General features: G+C 38.8%; 1 protein-coding gene across 14 annotated transcripts in view; it reads left to right on the forward strand.

The window, feature by feature from the left end:
* Nucleotides 1-25,151, forward strand: part of Cfap54 (cilia and flagella associated protein 54) — a 338,714-nt gene that overhangs the window by 290,165 nt on the left and 23,398 nt on the right. For all 14 annotated transcript variants that reach the window (XM_087192632.1, XM_087192626.1, XM_087192630.1 and 11 more), the window contains one exon: nucleotides 2,211-2,285. In XM_087192632.1, the coding sequence (XP_087048758.1) occupies nucleotides 2,211-2,285 (75 nt within the window). The remainder of the gene's footprint in view (nucleotides 1-2,210; nucleotides 2,286-25,151) is intronic.

The following is a 25,151-nucleotide window of genomic DNA, read 5'->3' on the forward strand; positions in this document are numbered from 1 at the left end:
TGATTAATGATATAGTCAGTGTCACTTTCCTTGATAGTGCTCGATGGAATCAGGACAGTGACCAATCATGGCTCTTATCGAAGCTGTTCATATAGCAAAACATACTTCAGCCAGGCCTGAGAACTCGATTAGGAATGTAGAAATATAGCAAAGGTAGAGAATTACAGGTGTAGGTGTGTGCTCCTCCCTGGTACAGTTGACCGGCAGCCTGGAAGGTTTGGCATCAGGGGCAGTCTTATCGGTGCTGGGCCTTTTGCCTGTCTTCCACCCTTTTTAGTCCCACAGAGCCATCCCACTTCTGGATAAAATCACCTTTCTGTCCAGACGGCCTGGGCAGCCTCCTAGCTGATTTCTGTCCCACTTGTCTCTTTCCAGACCAGTTTGCCTTTAAGTAATGGTCAGAAAATTTTAAAGGCAATCTCTATCCAGTTTCCCACAATAAAATCTAAATTCCTCACTCTAGTATAAGCTCTTATAAATGTGCCTCTCAGCCTATTTGTCACCACTCACACCACCATACTTCCCAGACACACCTGCAGAAAGAGATGGCATCAAGTCTCTTGTGTTCTCCAAATGCCCCCTGCTTATTACCTAAATGGCTCTCTCCACCTGGTGCCTTTGTCCCACTCTACTTGAAGGCATCCGACTCTTTCAAGGCTCAGCTCCTATGAACCTTCTTCCAAGAAGTCTTCCTTGTTCATCATACTCAGATTTACTCTTTCCCACCTCTAGGATCCTGTAATAGGTCAGCCGAGCATATTCTGCTTGGTATTTAATTTAGTTGGGTATGAATCTGTTTTTCTCAGTAATTATAGATATTTGAGGATTTTATGTTTCTACATCTTTGTGTCCCATGGGACTTAACATAATCTCTTGCATATATTTGTTGAACTGAATTGAATTAGCTGTAGTTTTGTAGCTCTAAAATTGGATCGTTTCCATGTTTGTGCATTTATTAAAACTTAGATATAACATGGTATTGGGCTGTAAAGTCTACTGTTGTTTGCTTCTTTGTTTTAAGGGTTTTTTGTTTTGTTTTGTTTTTTGTACCCTGGATTGAACTTGGGACCTTGTGCTTGAGAGGCAGGCGGCAGAACCACTGAGCTAAATCCCTGGCTGTTTTAATATTTTAACAAACATCACTCAGTTATAATTTTAAAATTAATGTATTTTTATCATGTTAATATTCTGGATGCTAGTGTGTGTATGTATTAGTACCCAAAACAAATGGTGGCTTCCTTCAGGGCTGCACTGTGAGGTGGGCATAGCTGGTCTCTGACAGTTTCATAGTCATGACTCTTTTAGTCCTAAGAAAAACATCACTACCTCAGGTAAAACATGTTTGGAGGAAGGAAGCACTAATATGGCAGAGTACAATAAGTTAGCTCATGCATGCCAAGGATGGGTTCCTTGTGAGGATGTGGGCCTTACAGAAAATGGAACCAGAGACTCAAGAGCCAACATGGCAGCACATGAGTTGGCAGGGGCCTAGCTTCTCCCTCGTCTCAGTGGCTTCCTCTTAGCCCTCACATCTGCCTCAGTGGCTCCCTTCTTCCACTCCCTTTGACCTGTCAGCTCGCATAGCCAGTACTGACTGTAGTTTTCCTCTGTCGTCCCTCTTTACATGATGGCATAACAATAATCTGATTCAGCTCTGGCTCTGGGTCAGTCTGTCTTGGGTCAGATGTCCACACATATCCATTGTCTCCATAGTCAAGGCCATGGGCCGTGTCATAGATGGGCAGTGTATAAATGCTATTGCCTCTCTACCTTCCTTTCCATTCACTCTTCTTATTTCACGCCCAACTTCCAGTCATTCCCCTGTGGTGAAACCCTTTTCCAAGGTCTGAATCTCTTTATTCCAGGGCTTTGTTCTCAGAAGAAAAGCAATTTCTGAAAGTCTTGCTTTGGTGCAAATTACTTTACTTGTTTTTGCCCTGTAACATATGAGTTTTAGCAACGAATACATACAGAATTCTAAAATAATGTATTATTCTTAATTAATTGCAGATCTTATATTTTTGGCTATCTTATATTTTTTTTAAATAACCCCGATTACTGAAGAATTATAATTTCTGAGCCCTCTGCTTTATCCTCAGAACTAGAGTTGAGTGTTAAAAAAAACAAGACAAGTAAAATAAGTAGTTTACAATTTAATATACAGTACTTACAATAATATCAACCTTACTGTGTTTCCTTCTTATTTCCAGAACATGGTTATTGGATGTTGCTCTGAAATAAGAGCTCTCTTTGTGCGTGACAGAGAGCTAACACCATTGACTGAGGTAGGTACCTCTCCTTCCAAACATTTCTGACTCATTCATGAATATTATGTCTATGGAAAAGGAAACACAGTAAATGTCTAATTGCAAGTATCAAGGCCTCACCTTTTTTTTTTTTTTCTTTTGGTTCCTGGGATCAAACTCGGGACCTTGTGCTTGTGAGGCAGGTGGTGGAACCACTGAGCTAAATCCCCAGCCCTCACCTTTCTTAATTAATGAAAAAAGCAATGAATATGAGTTTACAATAGCATATTTTGCTTTGGTTAAAATATTCTTTATAAAAAATTCAACTAGCGCAGAAAATTATGAAGAGAGCCATTTTAAAACCACTAAATCCACCATTGAGAGAATAACCCCAGTTGACATTTGGAGAATATCTAGAATTTTTACATCTATGGGATCATACTTTACATGCTTTCTGTAACTTGCTTTTTTATTGAACAATAACACAATGGAGATTGTTTTATCTGAAACATCTACCCTGTCATATTTAATGCTTGCAAAATAGCCTCTTTTATGTATTTATCGTGCCAGACACTTATTTACATAGATGCTTACTAATGGATCCTGAGGTTGACAGACTAGGACATACACATTTCACTCCTAGGCATTATCTCCTGAGTTAATTTTTAGGAATTGGATTTTGAAGCAAAAAACTACATATACTATAATACAAAGGAAAATTTTAATAAAATCAAATATACATAATACAAAATTTATAATTTTAACAGTTTGAAAGTGTGCAGTCCCGCAGCATTAAGTACATTCACAGTGCTTTGTAACCATTACCATCTTTCATGTCTAGAGCTTTTTCATCATCTCAAATAAAACTTTGTACCAACTAAATAATTAATTCCCCACTCCTCACCAATTCCCTTCGTGGCTCCTGGTAACCTCTGTTCTACTTTCTATGTGACTGCGTACAACATTTGTCCTTATGGTCTGGCTTATTTCATTTAGAACAGTGTTTTCAAAATTATCTTCAGTGTTGCATTCTCAGTGTTTTCTTCCTTTTAAAGCTGAATAATATTCCATTGTATCTATAATACCACATTTGCTTCTGTGTGCATCTGTTAATAGACATTCGGTTGCTTTCGCCTTTTTTCTATTGTAAATTATTTTACCATAAACAAGAGTGTACGAGTGTCTCTTTCAGGGAATGTACTGCACTTAGGAGTGGAATTCCTGGCTCACAGGGTAACACTATGTTTAACTTTTTGAGGATCCCCCCAAACTGTTCTTCTGGCAGCCACACACTTTTATACCCCTACCAATGATGTATCAGGTTTCTTGTGTCCACGTCCTCACCAACTCTTATTATTTTCCTTTGCATTGTTTAATAATATCCATTGAAATGGCTATAAAGTGGTATCTCATTGTGATTTTAATTTATTTAGTTTTAATGACTAGTAATATTGAACATCTTTTAATTTATTAGCCACTTATCTTCTTTAGGGAAATAACTATTCTATTGCTTGCCCATTTTTTAATTGGTGTATAGACTTTGATATATGATTACAGATGGCCCTTCAGAAATATCGCACCAGTCTTCTCTTCCATCAGTGGTAGATGAGAGGACTTGTTTAGCCACTTACTCGTGTATACCCTAGTCCTTTACCTCTTCTTCCTCCTCCTCTTTCTCCAGGTAGTTGTAAGTCTGACAAGTGAAAAATAGTATGTCATTACTTTACTTTAATTATTAAGGCTAAGTATATTTCATGTTTGTTAACAGTGATGAAATGAAGTTCATTCGTATACTTGGTCAACTCATATTCAGAGCGAACTGTCTTTGAGTAAGGAAATCCTTCCTAGGCACTGGAGAGCCAGCTGCAATGAGCAACATGCACCTACCTCCATGGAGCTGCTAGTTTGATGGAAGGAAGTTAACAAATTAACAAGAAAATTTCAGATTTTAAGTGCTAAAAAGCAAAATCAAATGACACAATATATTAGAGAGGAACTGGCTCACTACATCCTGTAAACTGCACCCGGGTCACTGCCTGTTTTTAAATAGTGCTTTATTAGAATACAGTCTTGCTCATTTGTGTACTTAAGAGCCATAGCTGGTTTCTCACTGGCACAAGAAGTGTAGTTTTGATGGAGACTGTATGGCCTACAAAGTCTAAATTACTTATCTCTGGGCCCTTTACAGAAAATTTGCTGGCCTCTCTGGTAGTAAAGGGAGTGGGGTCCCAGTTTAGATACAGTGGTCAGAGAATATCTCTCGGAAGACATGACATTTGCCTTAAGATCTGAAATATTATTTTCCATTAGATTATTTGCTTTTGGGGGCAGTAATGATGCTGCCTTCACCACTGAATTCTCACAGTGCCTTACATCGGATCAGTCAGTCTCTGTTTAGTTGAATTTCTCTGTGTGTGTGTGTGTGTGTGGTTTCTGGGGATTGAATCCAGGGTCTTCACACTCAGCTATGACCCCAACCATTTTTTATTTTATTTTTAAAGTTTTGAGACAGGATCTTGCTAAATTGCTAATTTACCCTGACCAGGTTGGGCTGAAACTGGCAGTCCTCCCACTTCAGCTGGCCAGAATGCTATTTCCAGTGTGCACCACTATGCCCAGCTTCCCGTTAGTTGTGTACACCTGAAATTTAGTCTTTGCCTTTTAAAATGTTCACCTAACTATTCATGTCCTTATTCCCACTTTTAAAAAGGGGAACTTACTTTTTCATTTTAGAAATAATAGATTTTCTGAAAATAAATAAAAAATAAATAAAATCAAGCTTAAATCCAATTTTGGAAAAACTGTAGTTAGAAATAGGCCACACATACACACACATTTGTTACATAAGATGCTTGTTGAATAATGTCAGTGGGTTTTGGCTTCTGACCGATCTGGGTTGGAATCCCAACTTTGAGTCTTACCAGTTGGATAACCTTAGGGAAGTCATTTAACTTCTCTAAGCTTCAGTTTCTCATTTGTAAAATGAAGTAGTAGCACCATCCTCTCACAGTTACTGTGATAATTCAAGTAAATAATATATGCCAAGTATTTGTCATTGGGCTTCCTACAAATAAACAGTTAGTGAATATCACTCTGGGAACATCACTGTCATTATCCCACCGTCCTTGGCCTGGCTTTACCATCTGTGTGTGAATGCTTCACCTCCTACCCAAACAATTTCAATTAAATTTTTAATATCTGAATTTGCTTTTGAAAAGTCTAAAAGGTGTAAGAAAAAATGGGAACCATTTTCCTCGCCCATAATGTAAATTATTATTACTATGGGAATCAGATCAGTGTGGAGGATCCCAACCCAGAACCCTGGGGTGACAGTCACCCGTCCACAGAAGACACCCCCCACTAGAATCTCATTCTTCTCATGAGAACAAGGCTTACCTAGAAGTCCTGGGGAAGGACATGGGAATTTATGAACTTGTCCCAAGAATTACCTAAGTTGTAAGAAAAAAATAACAGGCTTCAGCAAAGCCGTTTTTGTCACCAGTATGTGATTCAGCTGTGCAATTTGATTCCTTACTGAACATACTTATTACAAATTACTTTTGCTTATATTACCTCTTCTTAATTAAAATAAGCCTTGCAATACACAGGTTGTGACAAAAAGAGACTGAGAATAGCAAGGAGATGAAAGAAGGGAATTAATGTCCCTGCTAACCTTCTTAGTGTTAATCAGGGAGTATCAGTGACCATTAGGTGTGACTACTGGTCAAGCAGTAATATAAAGCTGCCCTCGTCCCCATAAACATAACAGCAATGGGTCCCCTCAGCCATGGACTGAAACCACCAACATTGTGAGCTCTGATACACTTTCTCTCTTTATAAGCTGATTTTCTCAAGTATTTGTTATATTAACAGAAAGCTGACTAATTCAGCACTGCTATAATCTGTTGTCTGTCATTATTCTCCTATTAAACATAGTGTAACATTTTCTCAAAAATATTTGAACCTAACAGAAAAGCCCTTAATGATAGTTAAATTCCAATGGCTTGCTCTGTATTTTTATGTCCATTATTAATGTATATTCATTTTTTGTTTGTTTGCTTATTTTTTTGAGACAAAGGTCAGGCTGTCCTTGAACTCACTGTGTAGTCCAGGCTGGCCTTGAACTTGTGGTGATCTTGCCTCGGCCTCCCAGTGCTGGGATACAGGTGTGTGCCACCACACCTGGCTGTACATTCATTTTTGGATGGCTTAATTTAGTATGCCCATATCCTCTTATTTCTGACATTTAGAATTTTCATTTTTAACATGTTCTTGACAAGATATTGACATTATCCACATGCTAGTGATTAAAATAATTATTTCACAATCTTAACATATCTTAATTTATTTAGTCAATTTCATCATTGATTTTGTCTAAGGGATCCATTCTATTATGTGACTGCATATACCTTTGGACCCCTTATGACCTCTTATGACTCTGCACGTCAGCTGAAATGACAGCTCTACAATGCTAGCATCTTATGCTGAGTTACCATAAAAAGCATGAGTAATAACACATCTAACCTATGTTAATCTGAATCAGACTTTCATTTCATAACTTCCTTCTTAAGCTCCTGGTTTATATCTCTGGAGTTAACAGTTTTGAATTGAAATATTTTATGATGATTTGCTTCCACACTTGTCTCCCCTACTAGTGTTGATAGGATCTTACATAATAAGAATGGGTCTTATGATGCTTTTATTCTCAGTGCTTTGTCCAGCTTTGGGGCCCCAGAAGATGTTCAGCAAATGTTTAATGAATGAGCAGCTCATGATACATCTTGCAGAGATAGTTCTGGATTGCTTTGCCACTAACAGTGACTTTGGGACCATCAGTTTTCGTTGGTTGTACAGGAAACATTTGAAAAGTGCCTCCTCTGTAAAAGCCATTGTGCTAGGCAGTGGGATCCGGAGAGAAAAGCCAGTGTCCTTGCCTTCAAGAGCCCCATAGGCTAGAAGGGAAACAATTACAGAAGCAATTACAGTAGAGTGAAAAAAGAGGTCTGAGAATTGAACACACGCCTTGGTTCCTCCAACAGTTTCTCAGCACAGCTCTGCAGGTGATGAACTTCTTTTTGTATCTTTTAGAGAGCTTCACTACTGTATTCCTTCTGTGAAATGTAGTTAGTGGCCTGTGGTTAAAAGTTCTGATTACTTTGGAAAAATTGGAAGGTAGTAGAGTACCCTTAGGAAAATACAGATATGATCAAGGTCACTCATGGAAGCATTTTGCTGTCACTAGGGAGACCGGAAAAGGAGGCAAAAAACAAGTCTTAGCTTTGGCAGTAGGCACAGTGGTGAGGGCATGACTTATGGATTTGCACATTACAATGCAGAAAATAGGACACACCCCAAAAGCTCTGGATGTGAAGATAAATAAAGAAGTTAAAAACCAAGCAAAGTAAAACAAACCAAACAAAAACCAGGGATCTCCATTTACAAGCTGCAACCGTGTTCAGGTATCTGGTCTACACCCAGTGGAGGAGTCAGAGGTGTCCAAGCCCTTGTCTCGAAGAGGTTGACATTCCAGAAACAAGGAATGGACTCGTGCTTACATATGGAGAAGACAGTGGTTGTGGCTTTACAATGAATGAGTGATGGTTTTGCATGAAGATGGGGAGCATGAGGTGAGAGAGTTTAGAAAACCTTTGGAGAGTCACAGCTGGTAGCTGCTGCAACCCGAACCTGCAGCCTCCAGAGCCTGTTGTTAACCATCATCATCATCCTGAAGCCAGCACTGTGTGGCCTTTTCACTTTATGGATTCTTGTCCTTGCAGGTGGAGAGGCTCAATGGTCATTATGTCCCCCAGGAGAGTTAGAGTCAGGTTTATGAGTAGTCCCTCTGGTGGTTAAGGGATAGGCTGTCTCCAAGTTGCGTGGCTCCAAATCCTATCCCATTGGTGCTGTTTTTGAGCTGGATAATCTTAGGCTAGTTGTTTAACCTCAGTAGTGTGGTCTTCTCTGTAAAATGGAGATTAAAATAACGCTTACCTCATAGATATCAACTTCAATAACAGAGAGATCTTCCAAAGATTAATAAGTTTATTTGAGAAGGAATATTGCAATGGGAATACGTGTGGATAAATCCAAAGAGGTTGAGGCAAGTCAAGGCTCTGAAGGGCAAAATGAGGAGGACCATGCAAACTGTTTTGAAACAATAATTCTTGGCTACAAATATCAGTAACAAAGTTGGCCTCAGTCCAATGCTAAACAGCTGAGTTGTTGGGCAGACATCCTAGTAGAGGTATTTTTATGTAAGGTTGTGGTGGCCTTTGTGCATAGCTGTGGTTGTGACAAGAGATTTTTGCAATAGTTCCTGTTATTAAGCATGTGTGCATGATCTCTCTTTCTTCAGAAACTCCTGGCTCTATTTACTTATTTTGTAGGGTTTGACACAAGTTAACTCATTTTGATGCCAACAACTTTCACATAGTGTTTTTGTGTGTATTGAGTTATCTTATGTAAAACTCTTTGAATAGCACCTCACCCATATGAAGCAAAATAGTATTGTTATCATCTAAAAACTACTCAAGTTTACTTGGAGTGAAACCCTTATAAGTAGACTTGTTTCACTAAGAAGTGGCTATAGAAGAACAACAACATAATGTCGACAATGAAGTTTTTGTGTGCATTCACAAAAGAGGCTAGATTAATGCAAGTCCTCAGAATGGCTATATGGATCACTTTTAACCCTACACACTCCCATTCTCATCTGTTCCAATTACTATTATCATATAACAAAGCACTGCATGCTTAGTGTCTGTTATGGCTTGTGTCTAGATGTCCCCCCAAAGCCTCATGTGGTCATGGGTGAGGCTTTTTCAAAGATGGCTGAATCTGGAGTGTGTGATGCTGGCATTAAGGGCGAGTGGTTACTAAACCAGTACACTGGTTTGGCACCATCCTAATCCCAGTAGTCTGGATAATATAAAAGAGGCAGAAAGACACTGTTAAGGTCTCTTATTACTTTGCTATCTTCAATCCTCCATGAACTCTTGCCCCTCTGTAATGACACCTTCCCTTGGAGCCAGCTGACTATGGACTGAAACCTCTACAAACTGTGAGCTAAATAAACCTTTCCTTTTTTAACTTTGGGTGTTGGGTATTTTTTCTCAGCAAGAGAAAAGGAAACTAACACAGTGTCATAAAATGACTACCACTTTATTAGGCCTAAGGATTCTGTGGGTCATTGTGAAGGACACATTGGGACAACTTATCTCTGTTCCATAGGATCTGAAGTATCGGTTGGGAAAACTTGAAAGTGGCTGCTAATTCAGCTGGAATCACTGAGTGTTCACTTGGTCTGGTATTTGCCAGTGGCCATTGGCATGGGCTGTGGGCCACAGTACAGCTTGTGACTTCTCTCTGTGATTGATTGGGCCTCCTCATGACATGGTGGCTGGATTTCAAGACTGAGCCTCCCGACTGTGCCGAGCCATTACATAGATCCACACCACAGAGTTTCAGGGGTCATAAAGGACATTGTTCTGAGCTTGAGAAGTTAAGAGTAGAAATGAACAACAGAAAGAGGACCTCTCTGAGGCTCCTTGATGAAAATTAAAGCCCACCAGAAAAGTGAAGAAAGTCTCTGCAATAAAGGCACACAGACCACCTTAGTTGGGGGAGCAACTGTGTGGACCAGAGCAGTGTGGCTGCAAGCAGATCCCAGCCAGGGCTCCACCCCAACCCCAGAGGCTGGGGCACACCAGCTCAAGCCAAGGACCTGCATGGAAAAGACCTGCACAGGCACACAAGCAACAGCTGGAGGCTCACCCCAATACCATCAGTGAGTGCACAAGATGCTAGCCAGAAGCTTGCTCACACAGCAGGAACTGGGGTGCACAGCTCCCAGCCAAAGGCCCTCCCAGACAACAGGTACATAGGGGCCCTAGCCAGAGGTGCACCTAGATAACATCCCAAGTGTGCACAGATCCCATCCAGAAGCCCACCCAGACAACAGGTCAGCTCAGGGATCCAAAAGGCCACCTTTCTGAACCCAGGAATTGGTGTACTGGAGAACAGCAGAGAAAAGGCAGCTCTGTGGCTTGCTGAGAATTGAAGACCACTGGGTGAGCAAAAAGTTGCCTCAACAAAGGCACAGCAGCCTGCATCTGTTGAACTGAGAAGACATGTAAACAAGTCTCAAAACTAGACCTCCAGATCACCTAAAGCAACGCCAAAGGAAAACGAGATGGAACAATCTGACACTCAACCACCTAGACTCCTTGAAGTGGCGACAAAAAAGAATCTGGAAAAAATGAAATCAGAAATAATTTCTCAGATAACAGCAGAGATTGTGCCCATAGTGCAAGACATGATTAATAAATCTAGAGTGGACACAGATAAAAAAATAGAGGATCTGAGAAACATGATGGAATCTCAACATAGGAAACAAATGGAATCCAGCAAACAGATTTCCAGGAGATTAAAAACTCCACTGAAAGTCTAAATAGCAGAATGAGCCAATGTGAGGACAGAATTTCAGATATAGAAGATAAGATTGTAATCAGTGACCAGGAAAATAAAAATTTCTTTAAAATAGTAAGGGATCATGAGAAATCAATCCAGCAGCTGCTAGATGATGCAAAGAAAAATAACATAAGACCGATTGGAGTCAATGAAGAAAGAGGAGAGAGGGCAAATGACATAAAAAATCTGTTCACAGAAGTGATGGCAGAAAACTTCCCAAGCAAGGGAAAAGAACCTGACACACAGATAAGGGAGGCATATGGAACTCCAACTAGCCATGATCAAAAAAAAAATCTACATATAGGCATATAGTAGTTAAGATTCCAGAAACCCAACAGAAGAACAAAATTCTACAAGCAGGGAGAGAAAAGAAACAAATCACATATAAAGGGAAGCCCATCAGAATCACAGCAGCCTTCTCAATGAAAATCCTCAATTCAAGAAGAGCTTGGAATGATGTATTTCAAGCCCTAATGGAAAACAGCCTCCAACCCAGATTGATGTACTCTGCAAAACTATCTTTCAAAATTGATAGAGAAATAAGATACTTTCATGACAAAGAGCACCTTAGGAACTTCATGAATACCAAACCAGCACTCCAAAAAATTTTACACAAAATCCTAGGAAAAAATAATGAGGATCACAACTCCAGGAAGCCCAGCAGAATGAATCCACCGGGCACGACAAGAAATTAAACACAAAGGAGGGGAATCCAACAAAAAGAAAAAGTCATGACAATGATAAGTCAATATGTATCAGTTATAACCATCAATGTTAATGGCTTCAATTCACCAATCAAAAGAAACAGACTGGCAGAATGAGTCAAGAAGCAAGATCCAACAATATGCTGCATACAAGAAACACAATTAATTTAAAAAGAAACTCATAGACTGAAAGTTAAAGGGTGGAAAACAATACTCCATGCGATCAGAACCTGACAAAAAGCAGGAGTAGCTATCCTCTTTGCAGATCAAGTGGATTTCAAACCAAAATCTGAAACACTTCTGGTCCCAAAAATTTCAGATAAAGGACAGTCAACCTGTATGTATAAATCTATTGTGAACATGTGTTTTCATTTCTCTTTAGTAAAAACTTAAGAACAGAACTGTTGGTTCTTAACAGTAATACAAGAGATTTCTATATTGTTTTCAAAAATGATTTTATCATTTTACATTCACATTAGCAGTATTAGAAAGTTCTAAATGATTCATACCTAAGCTGACATTTGTTTTTGTTTTTTTTGTTTTTTGTTTTTTTTTTTTATGGTACAGGGGGATTGAACTCAGGTCCTTGTTCTTGTGAGGCAGGCGGTGGAACCACTGAGCTAAATCCCCAGCCCCTGACATTTGTTTTAAAACTTTTAACTTGGTCTCCCTAATGAATGTATAATACAATATTGTTATTGTACTGATTAATATTTTTCTGATTCTAGTGTTGCACACCTTTCCTTGTGCTGTACTGGCTATTTATCATCTGCTTGTGTCTACTTTTTAATTGGGTTGTCTATTAATGAGCTGTAAGAGTTCTTTATATATTCTGGTCATAGGTTATATGTATTATAAATATGTTCTGGTTAAGGATTACTTTTCATTTTCTTTCTTTCTTTCGTTGTTTTTTTTTTTTTTTGTACTGGGGATCGAACTCAGGTCTTTGCGCTTGCGCAGCAGGCGGTGAAACCACTGAGCTAAATCTCCGGCCCAACTTTTCATTTTCTTACTGATGTTTTAAAGTTCTATATTTTGAGGGAATCTCATTTATCAATTTCTTTCTTTTATACATCATGTTTTTTTGTATCCTAGGAAATTCTTGCCTAACCTAAATTCATAAACATTTTCCCTTATAATTTCTTCTTAAAGTTTTAAAGTTTTAGTCTTTCATATTTAGGATCATAGATCCTTTCAAGTTATTTTTATATATGGAAATAAAGGGTTGAGGTTAATTTTTTACATATGGATGCCAGGTGTTCTAGTACCATTTTATGAAAACACTATCTTTTCCTCTGCTCTTGAGTTGAGTTTATATTCTATAAAATGTTAAATAATCTTTCAAAACTCAGTGGACCATATATGTGTGGTTCTATTTCTAGGTTCTCTGTTTTATTCCAATGATTTGTATGTCTTTCCTTATGCCAACATTGCCTTGATTACTGTAGCTTTAGGTAATAGATAATAATGTCTTCCAACACTGTTTTTTTTTTCTTTTTACTTTTCCAGGCCCTTTGTACTCCTACATATCTTTTAAATTTCAATATCCAATTCTTCATTTATAGCAAGTATACACAGACCTGAATTTTTATATATACCTTCTGCTTTCTTTTTTTTGTTGTTAAATTCTTTTATTGGTACATTGTAGGTATACAACACAATTACATTTCTCATTGGGAATTGTACCTTTACATAATGCATCTTGGTTCTTATTTTTTCCCCATTCCTAGCCCTCCCTTCACACCCTCCACCCTTCCCTATTTACAAAGACTTTATTTCCATTTTTTCCATTTCTCATCATTTTTCCTTTCCCTTCTTTCCTTTCCCTTGCCCCTCCCACTACCCCTACCCCTTTGGACCTTTTCTTCCTATTTTGCATTATCGATTACTCATTCTAATCATTGGTACATTTTAGGTATACAATATAATGACATTCATCACTGGAAATTTGCACCTTTACATAGTCTCTCTTGGTTCTTATTTTTCACCCTTGCCCAGCCCTCCCTTCAACCCCTCCATTCCTCCTTATTTACAAAGATTTTGTTCCTATTTTTCCATTTTCTCATATTAATCCCATTCCCTTCTATCCTTTCCTCTAGCCCTCCCACTTCCTTCCCCTTTGCCCCCTTTCTTCCTATTTCACATTACCTATTTTGCATTTTAGTCCTTATTTACACTTTCAGTTTCTCACACCAGAGAAACTATTCAGTATTTACACATGTGTGTCCTATTTATTTCACTTAAGAGTATCACCTCAATGTGCATCCACTTAGCTATAAATGTCTCTAATTTCTCAGTTTTTATGGCTGAGTAGTACTCCATTTTATGAAAAAAAAATACATTTTCTTTATCCAGTCTCCAGTTGATGGGCATTTGGGCTGTTTCCAAGTTTTAGCTATCACAAACTGGGCTGCTATGAACATGGGTGCACATATATCACTGTGGTATGATTCTTTTAATTCTTTGGGGAAGATCCCCAGCAGTGGAATAGTGGGGTCAAATAGGATTTCCAGTCCTAGTTCTTTGATGTATCTCCATACTGATTTCCACAGTGGTTACACCAGTCTACACTCCCACCAGCAGTGGAGCAGGGTTCCTCTTTCCCCACAGCCCCCCCAGCATTTGTTATGGATTGATTTCATGATAGCAGCCATTCTTTCCGGAGTGAGGTGGAATCTCAGCGTTGTTTTCATTTGCATCTCTCGAATGACCAGTGATGTTGAACATTTTTTCATGTATTTATTTGCTATTTCTACTTCTTTGTGTGAGAAATGTCTGTTCATTTCAGATGCCCATTTTCGGATTGGGTCTTTAAATTTGGGAGGTCTGATCTTTTTAAATTCTTTATAGATTTGAGATAGTAGACCTTTGTCTGAGGAAAAGCAGGTGAACATTTTTTCCCACATTGTGGGTTGTCTCTTCACACTGCTGGTGGTTTCTCTTGCTGTGCAGAAGCTTTTTAATAAGAAGAGATCCCACTTGTTGATTGTTTGTGCTAGTTCACAGGCAACTGAGGTTTTGTTCATAAAATCTTTTCCTACACTGATGTCTTCAAGAGTTCTACCTAACCTCTGTTCCAACTGATTCAGAGTTTCTATTTTAATATTTAGATCTTAAATCCATTTTGATTTTAGTTTAGTGCATGGCAAGAGATATAGGTCTAGTTTTAATCTTTGGCAAGTTGAAGCCCAATTTTTCCAGCACCATTTATTAAAGAGGCTATCTTTCCTCCAGTGAGGGTGTTTGGCTCCTTTATTGAAGATGAGTTGGCTGAGTGTGTCTGGCGTTGTTTCTGCATTTTCTAATCTGTTCCACTGGTCCTCAGGTCTGTTTCTTTGCCAGTACCATGCTGTTTTTATCACAGTAGCTTTGTAGTATAGTTTCAGGTTGGAGATTGTGATATCCCCTGCCATGTCTCTGTTACCTAGAATTGCTTTTGCTATTCTGGGTCTCTTCTTGTTCCACATGAATTTTTGGATTGTTTTCTCAAGGTCCATGAAGTATGCTGCTGGGATCTCAATTGGAATTGCATTGAATCTATATAGCAGTTTTGGAAGTATGGCCATTTTCACTATATTAATCCTTCCTACCCAGGAGCAGGGGATGTCTGTCCATTTTCTGATATCATCTTCAATCTCTCTTTTCGGAGTGCCATAGTTTTCAGAGAAGAGGTCTTTGATTTCTTTTGTTAGGTTGATTCCTAGGTATTTCAATTTTTTGGATGCTATTGTGAAAGGAATTATTTGCTCTATTTCTCTCTCAGTGAGTCTGTCATTGGTATAGAGGAAAGCTATTGATTTTTTTGTGTTGACCTTGTAACCAGCTACTTGACTGAATTTGGTTATTAAGTCTAGAAGACATTTGGTGGAGTTCATGGGGTCTTCTATATAGAGTGTCATGTCATCTGCAAATAATGACAATTTGACTTCTTCATTTCCTATCTTCATTCCTTTTATTTCTTTCTCTTGTCTAATTGCCATGGCTAATGTTTCCAGAACTATATTGAACAAGAGTGGTGATAGTGGACATCCTTGTCTTGTTCCTGATTTGAGTGTGAAGGATTTCAGTTTTTGACCATTTAGTATGATATTGGCTGTTGGTTTTTCATAGATGGCTTTTGTCAGTTTGAGGTAGAGAGCATCTATTCCAATTTTTTGTAGGGTTTTTATCATAAATGCATGTTGGATTTTGTCAAATGCTTTTTCTGCATCTATGGAGATAATCATATGATTTTTGTCCTTGGTTCTATTGATACAGTGTATTACATTGATTGATTTTTGTATATTGAACCATCCCTGCATCCCTGGGATGAATCCCACTTGATCAGTGTGTATGATCTTCTTGATGTTCTTTTGCATTCTGTTTGCCAGTATCTTCTTAAGGATTTTTGCATCTATGTTCATTAGTGAGATTAGCCTATAGTTCTCCTTTTTGGTTGGGTCTTTCTCTGCTTTGGGGATCAAGGTGATGATTGCTTCCCTTTCAATTTCATTGAAGAGTTTAAAGAGTAGTGGCAGGAGTTCCTCTCTAAATGTCTTGTAGAATTCAGCAGTGGCACCATCAGGGCCCTGGCTTTTCTTATTTGATAAGTTTTTAATTATGTTTTCAATTTCATTGGTTGATATTGGGTTGTTAAAATTTTTATGTCTTCTTTGTTCAACTTCGGTAATTCATACGTATCTAGGAATCTGTCCATTTCTTCTGTGTTTTCCATCTTATTGGCATATAGGTTCTGGAAGTTGGTATTGATGATCCTCTGGATTTCTACTGGGTCTGTTGTAATTTCTTCCTTTTCATTCCTGATTGCATGGATTTGGGCCTTTTCTTTCCTTTTACTGATAAGGTTGCCTAAGGGTTTGTTAATTTTGTTGATTCTTTCTAAGAACCAACTGTTGGCTTCATTGATTTTTTGTATCATTCTCTTAGTCTCCAGTGCATTGATTTCTCCTCTGATCTTTATCATTTCCTCCCTTGTATGAGGTCTGGGGTTGTCCTGCTCTTCTTTTTCTAGAACCTTGAGGTGCATCATCAGGTTGTTTAATTGGGCTCATTCTGTTTTCCTAATATGCATGTTCACTGCTATGAATTTTCCTCGTAAGGCTGCTTTCATTGTGTCCCACAGATTCTGATATGTTGTATTGTCATTGTCATTTAATTGAAGGAACTGTCTGATTTCTTCTTTAATTTCCTCTGTGACCCATTGGTTATTCAGAAGTGTGTTTTTCAATTTCCACGTGCTTATGAAATTTTTCAAGTTTCTTTTGCTATGGATCTCCAATTTCATCCCACTATGGTCTGATAATATACAGGGGATAACTTCACTTTCTTCACACTTACTTAAACATGTTCTGTGTGTGAGTATGTGGTCTATTTTGGAGAATGACCCATGTGCAACTGAGAAGAATGTGTATTCTGATTTTGTGGGGTGGAAGACTCTGTATATGTCTGTTCAGTTCATTTTTTCAAGAGTTTGATTGAGTTTTAGTATTTCATTGCTTATTTTTGTCTAGTTGATCTATCTATTTGTGACAGTGGGGTGTTCAGGTCCCCCACTACAATTGTATTAGTGCATATATGACTTTTCATGTCTGTTAGTATTTGTTTTATATAGTTAGGTGCACTAGTGTTTGCTGCATAGATATTTATGATTGTCATCTCTTCCTGTTGGATTGTTCCCTTTACAAGTATGTAGTGTCCTTCTTTGTCTTTCTTAATCAGTGTTGGTTTGAAATCTACTTCATCTGCAAAGAGGATAGCTACTCCTGCTTGTTTTTGTGTTCCTGTCGCATGGAGTATTGTTTTCCACCTTTTAACTTTCAGTCTATGAGTTTCCTTTTGAATTAAGTGTGTTTCTTGTATGCAGCATATTGTTGGATTTTGCTTCTTGACCCATTCTGCCAGTCTGTTTCTTTTGATTGGTGAATTGAGACCATTAACATTGATGGTTATAACTGAAATGTATTGACTAGTCATTGCCATGACTTTTTCTTTTTGATGGATTCTCCCTCTTTACATTTAATTTCTTGTCATGCCAGATGGGTTCATTCTGCTTTGCTTCCTGGGGTTGTGATCTTCATTGTCTTTTCCTAGGATATTGTGTAAAATTCTTTGGAGTGCTGGTTTGGTATTCATGAAGTTCCTAAGGTGCTCTTCATCATGAAAGCATCTTATTTCTCCATCAATTTTTAAAGATAGTTTTGCAGAGTACATCAATCTGGGATGGAGGCTGTTTTCCATTAGGGCTTGAAATACATCACTCCAAGCTCTTCTTGAATTGAGGATTTTCATTGAGAAGTCTGCTGTGATTCTGATGGGCTTTCCTTTGTATGTGATTTGTTTCTTTTCTCTAACTGCTTATAGAACTTTGTTCTTCTGTTGGGTTTCTGGAATCTTAACTACTATATGCCTATGTGTAGATTTTTTTTGATCAAGGCTAGTTGGAGTTCTATATGCCTCACTTATCTGTATATCAAGCTCTTTTCCCCTGCTTGGGAAGTTTTCTGCCATTACTTCTGTGAAGAGTTTTTTTTATGTCATGTGCACTCTCTCTGGTTTCTTCCTTGACTCCAATCAGTCGTATGTTATTCTTCTTTGCCTCATCTAGCAGCTGCTGGATTGATTTCTCATATTCCCTTTTAATTTTGAAGCAATTTTTCTTTTCCTGGTCACTAATTGCAGTCTTATCTTCTATATCTGAAATTCTGTCCTCACATTGGCTCATTCTGCTGTGTAGACTTTCAATGGAGTTTTTCATCTCCTGGAAATTTATTTGCATCTGTTTTATGGATTCCATTTGTTTCCTATGTTGGGATTCCATCATGTTCCTCAGCTCCTCTCTAGATTTATTAATCATGTCTTGCACTAGGAGCACAATTTCTCCTGTTATCTGAGAAATTATTTCTATTTTCATTTTTTCCAGATTCCTTTTTGTTGCCAGTTCAGTGGGTCCAGGTGGTTGTGTATCAGAGTGTTCCATCTCATTTCCCTTTGGAGTTGCTGTAGGTGATCTGGAAGTCTGGTTTTGAGACTTATTTATGTGTTTTCTCATTTCGACTGGGAGGGGGCGCAGGGGGGTGCTGTTGGCGACTGCAAGGATCACCTCCTCTGAGCTGGGAGAGGTGGGACAGGGGCTGGGAGCGGCGGTAGGGATGGTGGCCCAGAAGCCCCTTGCTCCGGGCCGGGAGCAGCGGAACAGAAGGCAGCCCAAAAGCCCTTTCCTCTGGGCTGGAGACAGCAGAAGGGATGGTGGCCTGGAAGCCCCTTCCTCTGGGCTGGGAGCAGCGGGAGGGATGGTGGCCAGGAAACCCTTCCTCTGGACCAGGAGCAGTGGGATTGCGGCTCAGAAGCCCCTATCTCTGGGCCAGGAGTGGCGGGACCCAGTACCGTGGTCTGGTGGTCCGGTGTCCTCTGCGTCTTTGTAGTGTGGAACCAGGTAGCTGTACAGAGGCGTGTGTGGGGGCTGTCCAGTGGATTGCTGCCGGGGAGCGGTGCGGCCTGATTCAGCATGTTCCACAGGACTCGCGACCTCGGTAGAGTGTCCGCAGACCTGTCTGTCTGTGGCAGGCTGATTCTGTGTGTCCGCGTGACTGCTACCTTGTGCTTTCTAATCCTGCTAAATTCAAATACAAGTTCTAGGGGGCTCCTAGAGATTTCATAGTATTTTCTCTGTAGATGATCATTTCATCTACATACAAAGATTTTGCTTCTATCTTGCCAATCCTATGCTATTTGTTTATTTTTATTGCCAGACTATTTTGGTTTGGGCCTATGTTTCAAAGTTTAATGGACAGATGAAGAGTAGGCATATCTGCCCTTGTTCTCCACCTTAGGGAGAAAGCATTGTATCTTTTCCATTCATATAAGGTGTTTTTGCTGGAAGTATGGAGTACATGTCTTTCATCTGTTGAGAAGGTTCTGTTCTACTTCTAGTCTCCTGATAGCTTTTACCATGAACAGCTGTAGAATTTAGTCCAATACTTTTTCTGCAACTACTGATAGGATCATATGGATTTTTCCCTTCCTTTGTTAAAATGATGACTTTTGGGGTGGATCTTCTAATGCTGAACCAACACTGCCATTTCTATAATAAAACCACTTTCTACGTACTGCCAGATCTGACTTCTAATAGTTTGTTTTGTTAAACAAATTTCTATCTATGTTCATACTTTTTTCTTCTATTATCTTTACCCAGTTTTAGTATTAGCACAATGTTGATTTTTTAAAATGAGGGGAGAAGTGTTCCTTCTTTTTTCTGCTTTAATTGTTTGATATAATTTATCAGTTAAAATGTTTATGAGCCTGCTGTTGTCATATAGGTAGGCTTTCAAGCTAGGAATATCCTTTCTTTAATAGGTGCTATTCAAATTTTATATTTCCTCCAGAGTCAGTTTCATTAATTTGTCTTCCAAGGTACTTCATAGAAGTTGTTAAATTTATTTCAAAAAAAGATTTTTGTAATATGCTTTTTATATCCTTTTAAATTCTGTAAAATCTGTGGTAATGTCCTCTAAATCTTGATATTGTAATTTTTTTAAAAAGGTATAATTGATATTGTGTAATAGAATGAAAAGGTCTAAAGGAATAGGGGAAGTGGGAGGGGTAGGGTAAAGGAAAGAAGGGAAAAGAGAAAGTATGAGAAAAGGAAAAAAATGGAAACAAAATCTTTGCAAATAGGGAAGGGTGGAGAGGAGGAAGGGAGGGCAGGGGAATGGGGAAAAACTGGGGACCAAGATACACCATGTAAAAGTACAAGATCCCAATGATGAATGTAACTGTATTTTATACCTAAAATGTACCAATAAACTTAATGGGACAAAAAAAAAAGAATGATCCTTCCAAGGGAACCAGGCAAAAGCACTGTCATCATTTTTGCCAAGCCTGGAAATTTCCCGTAAGGACTCTTCCCCATTCAGGCAGACTCCACCTCTTTGTGGGAAGAGTGTCAAAGTTGCATTGGGAGCTGTCATTGCAGCCATTTGGGGAAAGTATTCTCTGCTGCAGCAGCCAATAAAATTCCCAACTTCTGGGCCTATTCTTCCGCTGGGCAGGGACTGCTCCAGGGAACTTCTGGAGACAGTTTTTCAAATTAGTCAGTAATCCTCCCTGAATATATGCTAATATGTTCACACACACAGGGTAGAGCATAAAACAGGTAGATCCTCAAAGTGCTCTTTGAAATAACTTGTGGTCTGTCTGGGTGTTGGGTGGGATCGCTCATGTTCCTGTTGAGGTGGGACAGCTTCCACTTCTCTTTATGAATGCTACATCCTAATGGCGCGTTTCATCTACTTTGGCTAATTTTATTACATTACTGTATGCCTCTTGGTTTCTTTTTAACAAAACTTCCCAAGTGGTAGTGCTGCCACTAAACTCTCATTTCCAGAATTGAGCACACGATCCCACATACTCCACAGTAAGTATTTCCTGAGTACTAGAAATTAACATTAATGTAACTTCATTTGGTTGACAGTTACAGATTTATTTTCTTTCTTCCTTTGTATCTTTCTTTTTTAAAAAAAATTTTTTTTTAAATACCAGCCAGGAGCTGTCTGAATAGATTTTATGGGCATCTAGAATTACATCTTCATTCTGTCCTCAAGTGAAGAGTATCCTTTGTATGTAAGTTCATGAGCCATCCACTTAATATTCTCATATTCTTTTGAAGACAATGCCAGATGACATCAGCTCCACACTGCTTTTAAAACAGTGCTGACTTTGATTCCATCCACTCACTGTTCACTTCTACTGTCAAATTTGGCTATGGGAAGAAGAAAACCCTTCAGAGAAGGCCAAGTTATTAATGTGCTCTTCAAAATGCTAAGAAAAGGCTAAGCTGTTTATAGCATTTCCGAAATGCTCATCTCTTGGAGATTTTCAGCAATAGTGTCAAGATGAAATACACTCGTTCATCCAGGAAGTGAGGGCCCTTGTGTTATCTGTGGTCCGAATTTCAGGCTCACTTCCGGGAGATGTTTGGGGTATAATGATACTTAATTATAATTTAAACCAAGATATCATCATCCTCTGATATAGTGTTTACTATAAACATAAAGAGAAGTGTGTGCACTCTTTGATAAACCAACCCTGGTGTCATTTTAGATGCAACTACACATCAGTCAAAGGACAATTTCCTGATTAGTCACTTTCTTAACTTCAGAGGAAGTGAGGCAGGGGTATCAGTAAATGTGTGTGTTAATCTCCATTTTGCTAAAAATTGAGATAAATGTTAAGTTTCATTTCCTTCATTCGGTTTGCTAAATGATTTTTGCTGAAAAACTGAACCCTTAACAATAGGATTATATTTTCTTTTCAGGGAAATATTTGATTTTTGTCTCATGAAGCTGAATCAATCGACAAACCTTTGGAAATTCTCTTGACAAATGTTCTTTAAACTTAAGTAAATACACAAAAAAGAAGCAAATGTAAATTTGTCCATTTTTTTTTTAATTTACCATGTGAACTTTTTGTGTTTATTCTGACTGTCTATAGGCAGTTAATGCTATTTTTTCTTAGCCATGTGTGGGATCAAAGTATGGTGGAAAGAGCGCTTGGCACAAGTTCTGGCTCTGGCCTTGTAGACAGATTAACTCAGGTCAGCTAGGTTCTGTGTGAGGTCGCAGAAGCAGTCGATTTTACAGGATAAAAAGGTTTGATTCTTGGTTCTGGCCCTTATTGACTCTGTGACCACAAGCAAGCTACTTTCCCTCTCTGGGCTTTTGCTTCTCATCTGCAAATTGATGTTAGCTACTTGATTCAATGAGATTATATCAGAAACAAAATTTAACACATTTAGTACAGAACCATACTATGTTTGTGATAGGCATTGTGATCATCTTTATTTTCCCCAGCATCAAAACAATGTGAGATGAGTCATTTGTTCTTGTGACCATTAGCACTTACCTCCATTAGTGACTTTTAGTCTGCCTAAATGTCAACTTTCAGAGAGTGAATGGCCATTTAGTAGATGTATCCTTAGTGCTTCTTTTCACATGCTTTTTAATTAACTTGAGATTTATATGCAGTTATAAGAAATAATGCAGAGGGTTGGGAGTGTAGCTCAGTGGTAAAGTGCTTGTCTACAACCCTCTAGGCCTTGGATCCAATCTTCAGCATCACAAAAGATAAAATAAAATAAAAATAAAAATAATAAAAATTAAATTAAAGAGAAAGACATAATACAGAGAGATCCGTTGTATCCCTTACTCCGTACCTCCCTAGATGTAACATGTGGAAAGACTAGAATACATTCTCACCAGCGTGTTGAAATTGACACAGCCAAGATATCCAAAATATCCCACACAAGGATCCCTGTTTTCCTTTTGTAGCCTCACTCATTTCCCTTCTTCCCCCTCCCCTCCTTGGACCCTGACAACCATTTTTCCACTTCTGCAATCTGTTTGCCATTTCTGCAATTGGGTCATTTCAAGAATGTTATATAAAAGAAATCATGCAGCATGTAACCTTTTGGGACTGGCCTTTTTTCCTTCAGCGTAATTCCATAGAGAGCCATTAAACAAAAATGCATATAGAAATTGACATATTTTATTTTGGCAACAGAATTATCATTCCTGAAGAGTTCAGTGCAGAGCCTGGTGCATAGTAAATGCTAACTGCTCAGTGACTCTGAGTAGTGGTTTTCCTCATCCACTTACCTTCCCCTCCCTCTTCTTCCTATTCCTCTTTTCTTTTACGTATCCCCTTACTAACTGCTAAAGGCTAATTGTTGAAGTTAGGATTATTTTTAAAGGAGTTAAATTAATGTGTGTGAAATGTCTTTGTAAACTGCAGGCTCTGTTGGACTTTTCTCTGAGAAGTTACCAGTCAGTGTGGGCCACCTTCTAAGAAGGCTTCTCAGCTGCTCATGTGTGTGCTGATAGGAATAAAGCAGTCAGTATGAGCAGGTTTTCTTTTTGCTGTGTACATGAGGTCTGCCCTCCAGTTTGCTGCTGCAGTGGGAGCTGCTGACTTACAAAGCCCAGCACGCTTTGATTCCAGGCAGCAAAGTCCCCAGAACAAAACGCGAGTTTCAGTTCTTTATAAAGCCTTTGCTCTAAAAAAGAGTCCCTGGATCCTACTTGCCAGAAGTTAAGCCCAGTGAGCTCCCTTATAAAAAAAGCATGAAGAAATGGCGAAGTGTTGTTAGAACTCTGGAGTTTTCCTTTCTGTGTCCCAGGTCAAAAGCCCACAGGCAGATCCTACAGAGCCCTCAGAAGGGAACTCAGCTGTGGGGTACCCAGCAGTCGCCTTTGTTCCTCTAACTTGGCTGCTGAGGTTCAGAGTCCTGACCTTTAAGTGGAGTTGAACTCTTACACAGATGGAATTTCTACCTATTCAGAGATATAATGAGGGAAGAATAAGCTTGCCAAAGAGTAAGAGCTGAAGTCAGGATAGAGCAGACCCTGCTGTGTAACAAATAGACCCCAAATCTCAGTGGCAATAAAGACTTACTCATTTATTTCATATCTAGTGAGGATGGGGCACCTCTCCTCCAACTTATAACCATGCAAATTGTACTACGTGGCCTCTAGGGAAACCTCTTCAAAAGAAGAGGAGGCTGCAGGATTTCACAGGTCATTCTTAGAAAGGGTGACCATATAATCCAATATGCTGGCACAGTCAAAATTTACACTTGCTAATATGCTGTAATTAATCCATATACTCTCCTTATATTCTGAAATGTGTCTCAGTTTAGACAATCAATTTAGGTGGTTATTTCTAAAAGCCATCCTAGAATGGCTGTAATTATTTCTGCTTATAGCCTATTGGTCTCAATCTAAAATCCACAGATGTGATGTGTGTAGCATTATAGAGGGGCAAGAATATGTTTTAGTGAACACTAATAATTTTTGACACAATAGGCCTCTGCAGGAATGTCAATAATTTTTAAATAGAAAAAATCCAATAACTTCAATTACCAAAACTCTGTAGAGCAGGTAAAATGATATAAACATGATAATTGTATTGACTAAATCATCTCATGTAATTACACATTGTGATAGGCTGAAGAGTGGCATTCCAGAGAAGTCTACATTGTAATCCCTAGGAACCTGTTACCTTGTGTGACACAAAGCACTCGGCAGATGTGATTCAGTCAAGCATATTGTGATGTGGAGGTTATTCTGAATTATCCAAGTGGTCCTTAAATGTAATCACAAGTGTCCTTATAAGAGGGAGCCAGAAGAAGACTTGACAACATAAAAAGAGAAGGTCGTGATGATGGAGGCCAAGATGAGAGTGAAGATCTTTTAAGATGGAGAAAGGAACTACAAGTCAATGCAAATTAGCTAGTCTTTCCCCTTGGAGCCTCCAGAAGGAACCTACCCAGTTGATATCATGGCTCTAGCTCAGTTGAACGGATTTCAGATTTCTGACCTCCAAGGCTGTAAAAAAGTAACTTTATGTTGCTGTAAACTACTAAGTGTGAAAAGCTCAGTAGAGTAGCAGTAGAAAAATAAAAATAAGAACCTGCTGAAGATAAGCATGTAACTTCAGGTTCCTATTTATTGTATAGTTATTTTTATTCTTACTTTTTAATGTTAGAAATTGAGGTCTAAAGACCTTTCAGTGACTTACCTAAGATCCCTCAGTGAGTCAATGACAGTGAGGATCTGTGCCCAGGCAGACTGGCTCCTCAGGACATGGCCCTACCCACTCTGTGAACCACCTCTGCCTCTCCCCTGCACCTGCCTGTCCTCTTAGCTCCCTCCTCCGTGTCTGTCAGCCATTGGCTGCT

Source organism: Heterocephalus glaber, unplaced genomic scaffold (assembly GCF_053883595.1).
Source record: "Heterocephalus glaber isolate CG9 unplaced genomic scaffold, H.glaber_assembly_v1.0 deba00001572, whole genome shotgun sequence".
Lineage (NCBI taxonomy): Eukaryota > Metazoa > Chordata > Mammalia > Rodentia > Bathyergidae > Heterocephalus > Heterocephalus glaber.